The 17,334-nt window shown below is 42.0% G+C and overlaps 1 protein-coding gene across 3 annotated transcripts in view; it reads right to left on the bottom strand.

Annotated features, from left to right (window-relative positions):
- The window catches only part of ARHGAP8 (Rho GTPase activating protein 8), a 111,234-nt gene extending 106,589 nt beyond the window's left edge, over positions 1 to 4,645 (bottom strand). For all 3 annotated transcript variants that reach the window (XM_050924891.1, XM_050924901.1, XM_050924912.1), the window contains exon 1: positions 4,574 to 4,645. In XM_050924891.1, the coding sequence (XP_050780848.1) occupies positions 4,574 to 4,628 (55 nt within the window). In that variant the 5' untranslated portion in view covers positions 4,629 to 4,645. The remainder of the gene's footprint in view (positions 1 to 4,573) is intronic.
- Between the last annotated feature and the right edge of the window lie 12,689 nt (positions 4,646 to 17,334).

Raw genomic sequence — 17,334 nt, 5'->3', positions numbered from 1 at the left:
GCCTGAGCCTCAGACTTCTAAGAGGTTTTTCATACCCTAAGAACTGCTTCAACAATGAGAAAATTTTGATTGTGCACAGGTATTTGCAACTTTGACTGACATTTAACAGAATAGAGGAGGAACAGAATTCAGACAAACCACAAAGAAGATAGTTCATGAGATTCACATTTCTCACTGTCTCTGTCCATTTAAAATAGGATGCATTATTTTTCTCTTTCGAAAACGTTCAGGTTTGTTTTGAATAGCAGAGAAAAGCCCAGGTGGTAAGGGAATGGGACAGGGAGGGGGAAAAGGCCTGTGGAGAACTGTAAACAGGTCTGTACCCTTCCCAAAGAAGTCAGTGGCTCTTTACAAATGGAGAAAAAAACAAAACCAAACCAAATCATGCCATCAGCTTTCTCGTTCCAAGAACCTTCTCTGAAACTTCTCTCCCCTCTGGAGCATTCCAGTATTCCAAGGCATGTTTCAAAACACAATGGAAAACACAAGTTTCCCAATACGCATGTTATCTGACATTTAGAGACCTCCTATTCAGAAGATTTTCAAGAAGATGGAAGAAGTTCTCTTTATTCCCAAGCATTCATTTAGAAGTGACCTGCAAAACATCAGAGATTCTAGCCATGCCCCTAAATACAGAAATTCTCTCTCATATTTCTCTAAGACATTTGTCCCAGATGATTGGTTTTATCTCAGAAATTCTAAATTAATCATCTATATGAAATTCAACTGGTTGGATTATGGGCCAGATCCTGCAAACTCTCCACACACAGAATATTTCCTGATTTCAAAGGGAGTTCCACATCAGAAGCCCAGTGGAGGAGGCGTGAAGCCGTGGCCAGCACATCCCTTGCCCGCCCCGCTTCCAGCCTCCCCCATTGGCCTGAGATGGAAAACCGTGGCCAGTGGGAGTCATGATCGGCCGAACCTGCCGACGCGGCAGATAAACAAACTGGCCTGGCCCGCCAGGGTTCTTACCCTGGCGAGCCGCGTGTCAGAGGCTGCCGACCCCTGTTGTAGAGGGTTTCAGTATTGCCACTCTTACTTCTGTGCTGCCTTTAGAGTAGGGTGGCCGGAGAGCAGCAGCTGCTGGCGAGGTGCCCAGCTCCGAAGGCAGCACCCCACCAGCAGCAGTGCAGAAGGGTGGCAATACCATACCATGCATTCCTTACTTCTGTGCTGGCAGCACAGGAATAAGGGTGGCAATATCAAAACCCCTTGCGACCCCCCCCCCCCCGCCCCATCCACCTTTTGGGTCATGGCCCCTACAGTTACAACATAGTGAAATTTCAGATTTAAACATCTGAAATAATGAAATTTACTATTTTAAAAACCTTATGACTGTGAAATTGACCAAAATGAACTGTGAATTTGGTAGGGCCCTAGTTCTAAGCCAGCGATTATATTTACATGTCTTCAAAAACATGTTACATTTTATTTTAAAACAGTTTATTTTCGCCTGGGTCAGAGAGAATTCAATAGTACAAAGAAGCTGTTATTTAGCATTAACAATAATACTAACTGCCGGTCTCTCATTTGAAGCAGACTACAGTTGATAAAAAATTAATTGAAAGCTTTTTCGCTGATTGTTTTTGTAAAAAGGTACCAATTGAGCTATTAGTTTTGAAGTTGGCAGGCTTGATTAGGGAATGTATATGTGTCTTATGCACGGCATGCCCAGCAGCACTGCTAAAATTAAGGGTTTGTCGGTAATTCCATTACAACCACTCCTCGCTCTCCTGTCCAGAGAGGTTTATAAATTGGTCATTTTAATTTTGCTTTAGTCAGTAATCTCTCACACGAGTTCTATGGCCCAGGATTTTTTTTAAGAGCTGGTAGAAATTTTTCAAACAAAAAAAAATGTTCGCTGTTTTCAAATGTAATTTTTTTTTTAATCAAAGCTTGTCTACATTGTCAACATTTTTCACAAAAAAAATTGTGCCTTTTTTCAGAAAACATTTTTTAATTGACAAAAGAGTTATCAGGATTTTTCATGTAATGAAAACCATGAATATTTACTGAAAATTCCTGCTGCTCAGCTGCAGGTGAGAGAATCCCGCTGAGATGCAGGGACGCATGGCAGTGCTGCCAAATGTGTAAGTGCCATGTGAGACAGCAGACCCGTGCCAGCCCTCTACAGAACAAAATAACAGTATTATGAAATATAGCAACCTAGGCCCACGTGATCAGCTGCTGCAGTTGCAAATTGTGGATTAACCTTTTTGCATATGGATGCAAACCATGTTTAAGTCAACCATGTCAGTAACTGGTTACAAAATCACTTGAAAGTCACAGTATAAACGGAGCTTCTAGGTAAGCAGGCAAGCGTCTTAGCAGGGTAAAAGCCAGGGTGGGGTGGGGAGAAGAAGGAAATAAGTCATTTTATTACTGACTGACTTATCTGCTATCCTATAAATGTGACTCAACTGAAAAACTGTATTATAAATATTACGTCTTTTTTATTATGTTATACCATAGAATCAAGTAATGCTGTTCAGGTTGCTTGGGTCAGGGTTTGCATATGTTACTCTTCAGTCTCAGTCCCCAGCCTCTGTTTTCTTTCTTATAGGGTCACTTTCCATGGAGAACTTGTAGACATGAACCAATCAGGAGGTTAAAAAAATGGAAACAAACATTTGTGAAAAATGTTTGTCTTTTATAACAAAAATCAAAATTGTTGAAAAATTTCATACAAATTTCAAATATCAGCTGACCATATAGCTGGTCAAAAAACAAGGAAAAAAGGTTCTGAAATTTTAATGACTTCTCCCATCCGGCCCCCCAATCAGAATTTCAATGTTTTTTGACTTATTCTATCAGCTATGGGGTAAATGGGTACAACTGGACAGAAAATAACTGCTTACACCAGTGGCGAAATTGACTCTGCACCATTTTCTAAAACTGAGAACAAAAGGAACTAATTAATCATATTAGCATCAATCCTGCAAACACTAAGAACATGGATAGCTTTAAGAATTTGAGGCATTCCATTAATTTCAAGGAGTCTACCCACATTCTTAAACATATGCTTAAGTGTTTGCAAGATCAGTGTCATTGTGAACAAGTATGTTTCTTTACCTCTATTAAAGCTCTTCTATTATTAAAACTGAAAACACTTTAAAAATCCATTTTACTTTTCAATTTTGTATTCCTCATCTAATAATGGGGCGGGGAGTCCAGGAATCAATGAAGTCAGTTCTGTTTTTAATTCATTAAAGTCAGTTTCACTTCCAGGTGGCTCAGTGTTACAACATTTGTTTGAAATCACTCAATTTATTTATTTATTTTAAAAGACAACTTTCTATTGAAGTGTTTAAAGGTTCTGGAAACATTCCATTCTTAAGTTTACTGAAGACCTACTTTTATGAAATCTAACTTTGGGGCCAAAATCATGCATTCCTTTAAACAGCTTGCCCTAGGTCACATAGCAAGTCAGCGAAACTGAACTTACATTCCAACATTCCTAATCAATAGATACTGGACTGCAGTGTCCACTCATTCTCGAGGTGGGATGTCCAGAGGTAGAGAGAAGCCTGTTCCTGCCTCTGGCTAAAAAGACTTTAGTCTTCATTTTTGCCAGCCAAGCACTTTTGAACAACATTAAATTTGTAAGTTATATACATTATTACACACAAGAAGCTACATTAAAGTAATGTTACGGTTGCAAAGTCAAGCACTCAAAAATTAGGATGTGCTAGAATTAGGTTTGCCTTTGCAACCTTAATTTAGCCCACTCATATATATGCATTGGTCACATGCATTATGATAGTCTTTGTTTATATGACGATATACTGTGCTCTGAATTAAGCAGGGATCCTGGGGGGGAGATTTTAGCAAGCTATTAAATCTTTTAAAAATTTGAGCACATATTTATGTGCCATGTCACACAATATAGAAAGAAAAATAGACGAAAAAATTAAAAACTCTGAAAACTGAATAAAATATATTTAAAATGGAGTAAAGTTTTATAAAGCAATGGGGTGGCCTTTTAGCTTTGCTATAATGAAAATCAAAGTCAAATGTCCGCCAGTGAAGGTAAAATTTTTTACAATAAATGCAGAACTATTTCTCCCATTCCACAGCACACACTTCTGCTAAGACATTCCCATTCTCTACCCATTTACGTTTCTTTGTTAAAGACATCTAAGGCACTGAACCTGTAATTATTAGTTCCCTGGCAGATTGCTGAACCTGTGTGACATGGCTGCCCACCCACATAGTATCAACTGCAGAAAAAGGGCTTTAATCATAGCTCAACATTATGATTTCTGTACATTAACTACTCATCAGAGAAAATAATAAAAACCTAGCAATAGCTATTATTAAAAATATATACTGCTTTGTATTTATAAAGGAGTGCCTGGGATTCAACAGGCAGTATTAAAAAGTATTTGCTGTAAGAAATCATCGAACTGTGCTTGGCTTAAAATATATATTAATAAAAAGTGTTTTTAAAATGATGCCTCTTACTCTTGGCTTCCTGTCTTGCAAGGGATGTGTTTGTTATATTGCCTGATAACAAGCACACCTGTTGGGAACTATTTGTTTGTTTGGCTGGCAAAGAGTTTTGACCTACAGCAGAATCTCAGAATTACAAACACCAGCATTTCAAAAAGTGACCAGTCAACCATACTGGAACTAGAAGTCCGGAATCGGGCTGCAGCAGTCAGGAAAAAAAAAAGTTCAGCACAGTACTATGTTAAATGTAAACTACTAAAAAATAAACGGAAAGCAGCATTTTTCTTCTGCACAGCAAAGTTTCAAAGCTGTATTAATTCAGTGTTCGGGTGTAAACTTTTGAAAGAACAACCCCAACTTTTTGTTCAGCGTTAACAAACATTTTCAGAGTTAGGAACAACTTCCGTTCCCAAGGTATTGGTAACTCTGCTCTACGGTATAGCTAAAACACCAGCAGCAGGAAATTGGCGGAATAACAGCGGTTAATCTAAAAGCCGGGGACGTCTCTAAAAACTCCAGCCAAGGCTGAGAGTTTTTTTTCCTTCTTCCAACATCCCAGAAAGTGCAAGACCCCCGCAGCCTAGAACAACAGCTCCTCCGCCCTGCCACAGACCAAGCCCAGCAGGAGCAACTCCCAGGCACAGGTCTGTGCGACGCACGCGCTCCTGGGACGCTGCGAGCAGCAGGGAGGTGGGGGGAGCCGTGCCCTTGCCTTAGCATGGGGAGCCCGCAGGAAACAAACCCCACGCGAGTGTGGGGAGGTCGGGCCGGCTGGGGCTGGGGAGGAGGGAAACTCACTGATGGGCTGGGGGGGGGGGCCCGCGCAGTGTACGCAGGGCAGCCCCGGGCTGCTTGTCCCCCTGGGCGGGCCGCAGGGAGGAGCGCTGGGCAGCGCAGCCTGTTGCGCGCTCGCGCCCTGCGAGGAAATTCCAAGCAGCCGGGTCCTTCCTCGCGCAGCGCAGCCCGGCTGCCCCCCGAGCGCCCCTGAACTCACCCGCGGCGGCCGCGGCTCCTGCTCCCGCGCAGCCAGGGAGGGACCAGCACGGTGGGTTCCGCAGGCGGCTCCCGAGGGAGCGGTGCCTACCTGCGGCGGGAGGAGGGGCAGGGCGGGAGTGGCAGGCGGCGGGCAGCGCGCAATGCTGCGTGCACACCCCGCCCGTCTGCCCCGGAGCTGCCTTCCCGCGGCCAGCGCAGCCCAGGGAGAGCTGGAGGCAAAGCCGGGGAGCCCGGCCCGGGCCCCTTCTCCCGCCAATGGCTCTGTCCCGTGCACCGCTTGGGGAGCGCGCTCCCCCGCAGTACGTGAGTAAGCGCTGCGGCCGCCCTTGGTTTGGGGACAAGGAAGGTCCCCAGCCGGTTGTGACAATCGCTGGGCGTTTACTGAGGAGTGCGGGCTGGGCTCCTTCGCTCAGGGCCCACAGCCTGGGAGGCAGCGCCAGAGCCACATTTAGGAGGGGAGGCAGTGTGGGCAAAGGACTGGACTGGGAGTCGGGAAATGTGGGTCGTTTTCCTGGCCCTGCCATTGGCCTGCTCTGCTGGGTGGCCTTGAGCAAGTCACTCCACCTCTGTGTGCCTCAGTTTCTCCAGCTGTAAAATAAGAACCATGGGGCGCTCGGTAAGTGCTTTGAGATCTACTGCTGGAAAGAGCTATGGAAAGGCTCAGTATTATTATAATTTCACATGGGATGGCCCCAGATTTTTTACAATGTAGCCATGGATCTATCGAATTGTTTTTTTCTTCCTAGGTGGAAGGAGCTGAAATTTTCTTACTAAAACTTTTATCTCCTCTATAATAATGGACTCAGGAGCACCCAGTTATAACACTGGGTGTAATACAGGTAAAAGTATTGTAGATGAGAGCTAAGCATCTCCGTGACTTTGGGATTAAGTACTGATGGTCTCCAGGGAGGGGCTGCTTCAGGAGGAAAAGGATGTTCAGCCTGAGGTCATGTCAATCCCAGAAAGTTTTACTAGTAGCAGTTCCCACAACATTCAGCTGCAAACATTGCTATTTTGCTAAGGTGCTTTTACATATGGCTACCTTGGCTACTGCAGCAGATCCTCACAGCACCACATTGTATTGACTTCCCCGTGTCCCTGGTACCACCACCTGGTGCAGTGCCTTGTGGGAAGATAGGGGGTGATGCATTGTGGGAAATCAGTTCTCAGGGAATCTTGGAGTTTGGAGTGTAGGTCCCAGAAATCCCTCTGCTCCACCTCCACCCATAATCGTCTTTCTATTATTTTTTTTTGGCCATTTTCTAAAATTCTGAGTTTTCTCTGTCCTGTTCCATAATTTGCCCTTCTTTGTACCAGCTTTCAGTATCTGCTATCTTGCAGTCAGAAGCATGGATGCTAAACACATCTGGGGGCAGCTACCATGTCTGTTTAGAAACAGGGTGATAGATTATTTTGTATTTGTGGAGCCACAATTATCACCACAGCAGCTGCCCATACAAGAATGAAAAAGAGTACTGAGGAGAGTCGATGGTTGCGGACACTGACAAAGTCGCCAGCTGCTGCAGACATATAGTGACCAGCTCCACCTTGTGGAAAGGTGGTTCTGGGACCGTGAAACAAGTATTGAGTGGTGGGGTCAGAGTATGATGCAAACCTGGCATGGCCAGTCATGGCTGCACAGAACTTTCAGATGTGGAAGGCTATGTTGCTGCAGTTGTGTGGTGAGCTCACCCCAGGCTGCTTAGCAGTAAAGAGATGGGGGCAATCACCCAGCGTACACTTGCAACCCTGGATTGTTAGTGGTCAGTGGGCAATCACTTTGATATTGGTAAATTTAGAGTAGGGGTGGTTGTCAGCCATGTGTGCATGGCCATTAGGCATGTTGTGATGCACATAATTGTAACTCCGGGCAATGTGCAGGAATTAATAGATGGATTCACTGAAATGAATGGGCTTCTCTCACTGCTTTGGGGCAATAGATGCAGTGTATATCCCCATTCATTCCACCCTCTTTCCCTCCCTCCCACACTTCTGATTACATAATCATGGAAAAGTATGCCTTTCTGCTTATGCAAGCATTGGTAGATTATTGTCGACATTTCACTAACCTTACCATTGGGTAGTCAGGAAAGGTGCAGGATGCTTTAGGTATACAGAAGTTTTGTAAAGACACCAGCCCGGACATTTTCCCCCATACTAGCATATTTGCATTGGTGAGGTTGTTGTGCCAGTCGTTACTCTCAGGGACCCAACTCTTATCCTTTTGCTTCCCTCTCCCATGAATCTATATATAGATTAGCTGGACAGCACCAAGGAAACATTTAACTATTACTTGAGCAGGTGCAGATGGACTGTGGCGTGTACATTTGGCAGATTAAAGGAATGACGGAGATATTTCATGACTAGGCTAAATCTCTGTGAGCCAAATATTCCTCTATGTTGTGTATTACATAATATTTGGAAGACTAAGGAGAAAACATTAACGTGGTGAATTAAAGAAGTGGAAAGATTATCTACAGAGTTTGAACAATCTGACAAAAAAATAGAGTGCAAGGTGCTGGATGCTCTGGGCTGCATCACAAATTAGTGTATGTGTAGTCATGGCAGTTCTCCTTGTCCAGTGGCACTGAGAAGAAGGGTTATTGTTGCAGGGAATGCTGGCACCTTGAGGGGAGTCAGGGCGTTGGTGAGATATGGCTCCAGCCCTGGGAAGAAGGTATTGTCCACACAGTATAGTGGCTGTTGGGAGTGCAGGTCTTTTTGGATGCTGTTCTCCATAATACTCTGAGACAGCTGAGTGTGTTGTCTGAAGAGCTGCATGTCTTTGTTTACCTCTGAGGCTGAGTGTACTTTTTGGTCCTTGTGCCTTTCCTCCAGCATCCATTCCCTTTCTTCCCTGGTCTCATGGACTCAGAAGTCGTGAGTAGCTCTGCAAACACATCCTCCCACATCCATTGCTTTTTCCTCCTTATTTTGATGAGTCTTTCAGCAGTTGTGGAAGGGATGGCCTCTCAAGGTCACTGATAAACAACCAGACAGACATTGTTAGATTTAAGGGGTTAGGAGACATCAAAAGATAAGTATCACAACTACCTAATTTTTTCCCCCAAAGAATAAACAGGATCACAATCAGTACTGCTTGTTTCCAGACCATGCAGTGGCGCACACCATAGTATATGCAGGTGCTTTTCAAAACTTCTGACCATGAGGGGTCTGGGCTCGGGTATAGGAGAACTGTAGGGATAGTGTAATAAACAGTGCTAAAATTATTACAGGCCATAGTGATCCTGGCAGATATCACTCTGGAGGGTACCAAAGGGCCAGAGAAGGCAACTGCTCAAGACAATCTGTGGTTCCTTGGTTCTGCATGCAAACCCACCCCCTTCACAGCAATGGTTCCCCAGAACTCATTGCAATGGCATAGGAAGGTGTATTGGGGCGGGAGAAACGAGGCTGCTTTTCCTAGTAACGTTCAGACAAAGATCAAAACACTGTTTCAAAGTTTCAGTGAAATTGTGCCAGGAGACAAAAAGACGTTCAAGCCAAATTGAACTAGAAGCCCCTAAAATGGGAAGCATTGTGTTTTCTAGCTGATTCTGCAAGTCTGGCCAAGCAAAGCTGCCTGAGCCAGCAACATGCTGTTTCTACCTCTTTTCTGAATCTAAGGACAAAATGCAAGTAATTTGTTTTGATCTTGGACTCAAACTAAAATAGTGTTTTTTCACTAGAATAACTGTATCAAATAAACTTTTACAATGCTATTTCTGCAATACCATGTATTCTGAATGCCTAGTGCCTGGATTACTTCCAATAATTTTTTATGTATTCAATTTGATTGCCCAGGTATTGATTTGCATGTATTTTTTGTGTGTTTTGAATGCATTGAATTATAGTTGCGATGTTGTTTTTATTTTACTGAAATTTTTTTTCCTGCCTGTAAAATTTATACATTTAAATCCTCAAAGGCTTTTGCTAAAATATCAATTTGGGAATTTTTTTTAGTTGCTTCCAGTTTTCTATTTGTTGAATTTTGCCTGGTGCTCTTAAAATAAACTGAGACAAGGCGAGTGAGGAAATCTCTTTAATTGGACCAACTTCTGTTGATGAGAGAGACAAGCTTTCAAGCAACACAGAGCTCTTCCTCACGTCTAGGAAAGGTACTCAGTGTCACAGCTAAATATAAGGTTGAACGGATAGTTTAGCTTAAAATAATTTAGTTTAGTTTAAAATAAACTGGCTACAATTCAGGGGTGGCCAACCTGTGCCTCTGGAGCCACATGCGGCTCTTTAGAAGTTAATATGTGGCTTCTTGTATAGGCACTGACTCCAGGGTTGGAACTACAGGTGCAAACTTTCCAGTGTACTGGGGGTGTTCACTGTTCAACCCCTGGCTCTACCACAGGCCCTGCCCCCCACTCCACCCCTTCCCGCACCCTCCCCTGAGCCTACCGTGCCCACACTCCTGCCCCCAGAGCCTCCTGCATGCCACAAAACAGCTGATCGGGAGGTGCTGAGAGGAAGAGACGGGGAGGCGCTGATTAGCGGGGCTGCTGGTGGGTGGGAGGCACCGGGAGCAGAGGGAGCTTCCAGGGGACTGCTGACATATTACTGTGGCTCTTTGGCAATGGATATCGATAAATCCTGGCTCCTTCTCAGGCTCAGGATGGCCATCCCAGGGCTACAAAATTCGTTTGTTCCCTGCCTGCTTGCAGTTGACCACCATTTTGAGAGGAAGATGGGAAAGGGGTGAAGTTTTAGGGGCTGTGGAAAAAGTGGAGAAAAAAAAGTATGCATCAATGGGAGAATAAATTACACCTACCTGAGTACCTGTCCCCTTCCTCAGTGAGTTCTCTCTGTGTTCAGCTGCAGCTTGAAGAGCTCTGCATCCTCCAGGTACCCCTTCCTCTTCATTGCTGTACAATTCTGGGGTGCTTTCCTCTGGATGTCAGGAGGTGTCCACTATCCCTTGTGTTGATGGTGGGGTCCCCATTCAATATGGCATCTACCTGTGCATAGTAGTAGCAGGTCTGGAAGGCAGCACCAGATTTTTTGTTGTCCTTGTCTGCCTTTTGTATAGCACTGCCACAGTTCCTACTTCCTTCCCCTTTGCCTGACATCGAAACTCTTCTTTGTCATACTCAACTTCTTCATCTCCTCTGCAATGTCCCAACAAACATCTTTGTTCCTGTAAGAATTCCATAGCTACTCTTCAACTGCTCCATCCGCTCTTCCCCACAGGCCAAGGAAATCTGGGACTTAGTTCCTGGATCAGGCAGCAGCATGAGGTTTACCAGTAGCTTTACCTGGAGCCACACCTATGTGCTCACGAAAATGGGCTAGTAGGAAGAGAAGGATTTTAAAGTGGGTTTCAGGTTTGCTGTCATGGTGGCCCCTAAAGGGGCAGAGTTCAGAAATTCAACAACAGTGATCAGTGCCCTGGGGACAGTGGCACTGTAGGATTGTTGCTGAGGGACCGTTTGTTCCTGGATTGGTAATTCAGTTCCCCCAGAAACTTGTTTTCTTTGTGCAAATAGTAAATTTTCCAAAAATATTCAGTTTTCAGGGCAACAAAATTATTCGTAAATTTGATTTTTTCCAGACTTTTTCCCCCAGAAACGTTGAAACATTTTCAGCATTGTCGAACTATTTTGACATTTTGTTTTGAAACGAGTCAGTATTTCATATAGAAAGTATTAATTTGAGTCGACCTGAATGAAATTTCAGTTTTTCATTTTGGCAGGAAAAACAAAACAAACAAACAAAATAACCCAAACAAACTATATTTGGTTTGAAACAAGCCAATTCTCCCCCAATTCAGGCACTGAACCAAAACAACAGCAGCAGCAGCATAGGCATTGTACCAATGGAAGAGTGCTGGTAGAGGGCTTTTGCTCCCCAGGGGGCTGATTTAACTTCAACAGGATTTCATGGTTTTCTTGATAGGACCCAAAGTTGAGTGTGGACACATGAATGACTATGCTGAAAGGAGGCAAATTATACCATTGAAACTTTGTAGCGTACACCAGCTTTCAGACTTCTGCAAGATGGAAAATTGCCTCAGTTCACTCACCTTCACAGCAGCCTCCCGTGCAGGGTGTTTGAGACAAGTTTCAACCTTGGGGCCCCTTAAGCTCGTACTGTGTAATTTATTAGGGTGGGAAGGTAAATAGAGCTGGCATGATGTCTCCCTATAAAAATATATTTCCTGTAGCTGGACTGAGAGATTAAATCAATAAAGCTGTACTAAAGCCTTACTCTATTTTAAAATGTTTGCTTTTTCATAAAGAGAAAAAGAGCCCACTATTTATGCTTGTGTGTATGTAGGTATATACACGTTGTTTATGCAAAGAGAGAGACTTTCTGTTTTTGTCAATTCAGGTCTATCAGAACAAAAAAAATTGTTAGCCATCTAGACAATGTAATATCCCCCTAGTTTCATTTAAGCAACATCACTGTCAATTTTTAAAAATTTGCTTCAGAGAAAGACAAAAATAGAAGTCCTCTAAGGTGAAAGCAAGCATCAAAGATTTATTATTGGCACTGTTACTCTTAATAATGTCAGATTCAATGATGATGTGACAGGTATCACAGTGATGCATAGATAGATTGGATAGACATTCAAATAATGCACACATCTGTAGTCCTATGTAATTTCAAATTTCTATTCTATGTAGTCTTGTACTATGAATTAAGCAATAAATTTAACTAGAGAAATTCATGCTGTGCCGTTAATAGTAAAAAAAAAAAGTAGATAGGTCTGCTACAAAATTGGTTATTTTGGGGTTTTGGTTGTTTTCCTCCCCCTCAAACACTTCCTCCAATAGTCATCTAGCTACTCATACTACGTTGCTACAGAAACAGAGTACTTGAAATACAAAGGAGTTGTTATAGAAAAGTAGGAGTGAAAGTCACTGAAGAGCTGTGTGAATTGCATTTTTTTCTTACATGTGCTTTCACAAAAGTTTCTGAAGTCACCATTGTATTTCTGCAACCAGGAAATTCTGTTTAGTGAGAAAAGGCACAGCAGCGCAGTGAACCTACAGAGTCATCCACTATCTTGGTAAATAAACTTTAACATGGGCCAGATCTTCAGCTGGTGTACACTGGTGTATTTCTATTGACTTTAGTGAAGCTATTTCAATGTATATCAGCTGAGGATCTGTCCTCAAGTGTTCAGAGAGTTTTGGAAACTTTACTATGATACGTAGAAGAATTGTGCAAGAGAACTGGAAGGTAATATGATATGGGCAGTACTGTTACATTAACACATGAATGATGTCAGTGTGATTTGTAAAAGATAATAGTGTAAACATATAGGGCCAAGACCAATCATCATACTGGACAATTCTTGCAGGTAGCGATAAGATTTGATAGGAAAAGGGCAAATTGTACTGGTATAAACCTGATTACAAAGGAAAAATGATTTGTTACATGCCTAATACTGAAAAAATAAAGTGAGACAAAGCACCATCTAGGAGGATGGAGAATGATGCATCTAATCCAGTATTGGCTCCAACAGTGGCCAGCATCAGATGCTTCAGAAGGATGTATAAGCTGCCCCACAGTGAGAAGATATGGAATAATCTGCCCCTCCACAAAGATCTCAGCCTACTTCTTAATAAATCTGGTCTTAAACCCTGAAGAATTTGGCTTTATATTCTTTTCAAAATTTGTTAGCATTAACTAGTGTTACCAAGTGGCAACCTTCAACCAGATCTTCAACCTGTCTTCCTTATTAACACCTTCCTAAAGTACACATCATCTTTTAACCATAAATGGTTCACAAATAGTGGGCCATGAAGAACTGTGTGGTCATATGCTGTGGGCAGTTCATGAATTATATGGGAAGCAGTCTATATGAAAATCTGTCTACTAAAATATAGTCCTCACAGTGAACAGTTGCAAGCATAATCAGTTGTCAAGGGAGCACCACTATGGTCAGAATTTAAAATAGAACTGTTCCCATATCAGCTTCCAGTTTTAATAAAACCTTCAGCTGTCACATCAGCCATATATAGCAGAACATTTTTCATTAGTTTGGTTAACATCTCCAATTATATGGATGGACAGACATCAGGCAGAGCTAAAGTACAGTATGGGATTAGACACTAAGAGCATTAATGGGAAACAAGGGAACAAACAATTCTACTTATGCTTTGTGTCCTTCCCAATCGGCTCCCTTCTCTTCTACTTAGGACACTTAAACCTCAAAAATATACTGTTGCATCGTTTTTTTTGTTTTTTTTTTAAATTACCTCTTTATTTAGTGACATAAGTGTCCCCTAGAGGCTAAAAGTGACATATTTTTAAGGCAAATTTCTCGATTGCTTGGGGACTGCCTCATGATTTTGAATGCTTAGAGCAGGGGTGCTGGAACAGTTTGTGTAGGGGGAATACTGAGGGCCGTTGAACCAAACTGTAAACCCTGTATATGATGGAAACCACTTCAAGCCAGGGGGTGCAATTCCAGCACCTGTGGTTTAGAGTTAGGCACACTGCAAATCTTACCACACTATCATGATGGTCCTTTCCAAAGCAAAGAAATAGACCCTTTTTGCAGCTTATCTATGATGATATGTGGGAGAGAAATATAAAGAATGTCAAGAAAAATAACTTTTTCAAGCAGCAAATAAAAACAGCTAAATTATCTACTAGCACATTCCTTTCTTTTCAGCAGTACAACTATATGCACACAGATCATTTTATTGCAGAGTATTATCCAGCTCAACTAAACACCACACATTCCCTTTCCATAGAGCTGGGCACTGAAAGACACAGAACGCTTCCTGGTGTTAATCTTGGAGAAAAAGCAAACCCTTCTGAAAACTCCAATTCTTTGCCTGCTAAGAGGGCATCCATACATTCAGCTTCAGTACATACACCACCTGGACTTCGGAATTTACAGTTATCAGATCTGATTTTAAAAGCAGATGTGTGTAGGACACCTTTTGAAAATACACACAGGAAGGCAGCTCACATGTACCATGGTGTTTAACTACAAATTGAGATGCTCAGATAGGCAACTTTGAAAATTCCAGCCTTGGGACTCAATCTCATATTCCTTGTACAACTAAAACTCTTAAGTCAGTTTGCAGGATTCAGAATGTTTTATGTTTATAATTTTAAAGGGGAAGCATTTGGAGGGAATGTGATCTGAAAAGCAGGAAGTGTTGAGCTGTTCTTCAAGAAATCTGGGAAGGTCTTGGTGGTTGCCTCTCATGTTGTCTTATTTCTGCTTATTGTTGGAAGCAAGCCTCGTGGCTGGTGTGAGTGATCACTTTAGCACAAACTACAGCTAGTCTCTGCTTGACTGTGACATTACTGACTATCCCGAATGTGGGGAAAGAATAGCTTGTATTTGGGATCCACTGATTACAAAGGAAAAATGATTCGTTACATGCCTAATACTGAAAAAATAAAATGAGACAAAGCACCATCTGGAGGATGGAGAATGATGCAGAATGAAGAAAAATGTATGGTGCTGCTACATCTATTACTATTTCCCTGTGAACAACTACCCAGTTGAACAATTCAGGATCAGTACACAACACTTAATTTTGACTCAGATCCAATGCTTCGCCTACAGTCAAGTCAAAAAGAAGAAAGTGCTGTTTATTCTCTTGTGTTCTTGTAAATCTTAACCATATAGATGTGAAGGAGAAGTGGATCAGCTCCAACTGGCAATGAATATGGCAAGGATCCAAAAGGGCTTACAAGATGTGATAAAGAAAATGGGTCCCAATCATGAAATACATGTCACTGGCTTTCTTTCCCCCCTACCCCTCTCGTATCCAATGATAGCCTTCTAAACAAAGATGAAACATGAGAGTTCCATTTTATTTCCCTAAACAGGCTTATAAACCCCCCAGCACCCTAGCGGATGTTTGAAGACTCCCACTTGATTTTTTATTTATTATTTCCCCCATGAGCAGCTGGTGAACTATAGGGAAAATGGAAACTTTTAAAGAAAGGGCTTAATCCACCATCTTAAATTCAAAGAAGCATTAAGTTATTATTCAAATGAAAATCTGCTTTTACCCATTAACATATTTTCATCAACAAAAAGCAAGATGCTGATATGAGAGGAGATCTGTGCATTCCTATTTATATGGTAATTGAATGGTCAGGGAGTTTGCCTGTTATTTTCCTAGGACATGGTATGTGTCAATTAAAACTATGTTTCAGCTACTGCTCTAATGGAACTTGGCATCATTAAGAAATCATTTATTCTATGTAAGCTGTTATGGGCTTGGGGGCGGCATCTAAAGTCAACCAATTTATGCAACCTACGTTGTTACAGGATTGTCAGCTTTTGCCTTTCTACAGACAAAGCAAAATTAATAATTCTTCTCAGTAACAAGCAACAAGAGAATTATTTCTGTCTATCAAAAGCATTGTAAATAAGAATAAGAATGTTGCTTCCCCTCCTGTATATTTGCATATTTTGAGTGTTCTTAGTAAAATCTGGGATGTTCTAATTCAGTGGCTCATATTCTTTACCGTTGTCAATCAGGCTTCCTTTCAAGAGTGAAAATATTTTTAAAGGCCAATGTACAAGTGAAATTCTCTTTACTCAAAGCTTTGTCATAAGTCAATGTGCAAAAAACTCAGCCATAGTGTAAAAAGGCAGAATTCCACTGAAGTTAATTGTGCTAGGTTAGGACTTGAATTTAGGCCAAGAAGTCCAGCAGGCTGCACAGCAAATGCATCATTAGGAGAGATAATTATCAAAATTGAAGAAGCACATTGAGTACATATACCTCACCGATGTGTATGGCACTTGTTTTAACATTCTAAATCCAGTCACTCAGTTGAAATTATTGCTTAATATTCTAACCAAGGGATCCATTCATCACAATTTTATGCACACACATCTTCCTATTTATGCAAATTCTCCTGAGGCTCTTCTCCCTCAATGCCCACTGATAATTCTCCTCTATGTGGTCACTGCCAGATGGGTGCACAGGTTGCATAGCTGAGGGGGCAGAGAAAACATATACTAATGTGGGTGAAAGAAAGGTGCAGTGCTTAATTATAATATTGAGCCCCACCTTGGTTTACAAATATTTACTAGGGGAGAATATAGGACTTGTGCTCCTGAGAGTTTTTTCTGAGCAAAATCCAGGCTTAGGCTGCTACAAACAACCCTCACTACATAATGGCACTTGGTGTTATACGTTTTTCATTGGCATGAGTTTGGGAAACCACATTACTCAAAGTGAAGTTGAGTAAGCTGTACAGGTCATCTCAAACAATTACCCAGAAAACTTTTATACCACACCATACCATCACATATTTTGTCTATGCCTCACATCTCACAGAAAAGATAGGTTAGAAAAGTTTTAAAGTGAATTGGTACTGCAATATTTTACATATCTATTTATCTGTAAAGGCAGGTTACACTTTGTTACCAGTTACTTATCTTGGGCCATTACTTGCTATGACCTGATGCAAGCTCATGCTACATTTGGGGGAGGGGGGGAGGAAAACAGTTCAGTGGCAGCTTTTCATTTAAAATAGCTCAGATTTAGAATACAAGAAGTGGTTATAGGTCCAGATGACGTAGTAGGCAGAGTCTAAGTGAGATAGTCACAAGTGTAAAGGCTATGGAATGTGTTTCATGAACAAAGGAATTTATTCTGTGTTTATGACTATACAGAATCATAGAAATGTAGGCCTGGAAGGGACTTTGAGAAGTCAAGTCCAGCCCCCTGATCTGAGGAAGGACCAAGTAACTCTAGAGTATCTCTAACAGGTGTTTATCCAACCTGTTCTTAAAAGCCTACACTGATGGAGATTCCACCACCTCCCTCAGTAATCTACTCCAGTACTTAACTAGCCTTATAATTAGAAAGTTTTTCCTAATATGTAACCTAAACCTCCCTGGGTGCAGAATAAACCCATTGCTTCTGTCTCATCTTG

Source organism: Gopherus flavomarginatus, chromosome 1, assembly GCF_025201925.1.
Source record: "Gopherus flavomarginatus isolate rGopFla2 chromosome 1, rGopFla2.mat.asm, whole genome shotgun sequence".
NCBI lineage: Eukaryota > Metazoa > Chordata > Testudines > Testudinidae > Gopherus > Gopherus flavomarginatus.
Note: the sequence above shows the minus strand (reverse complement) of the source record. Positions and strands in the feature narration are given on the sequence as shown.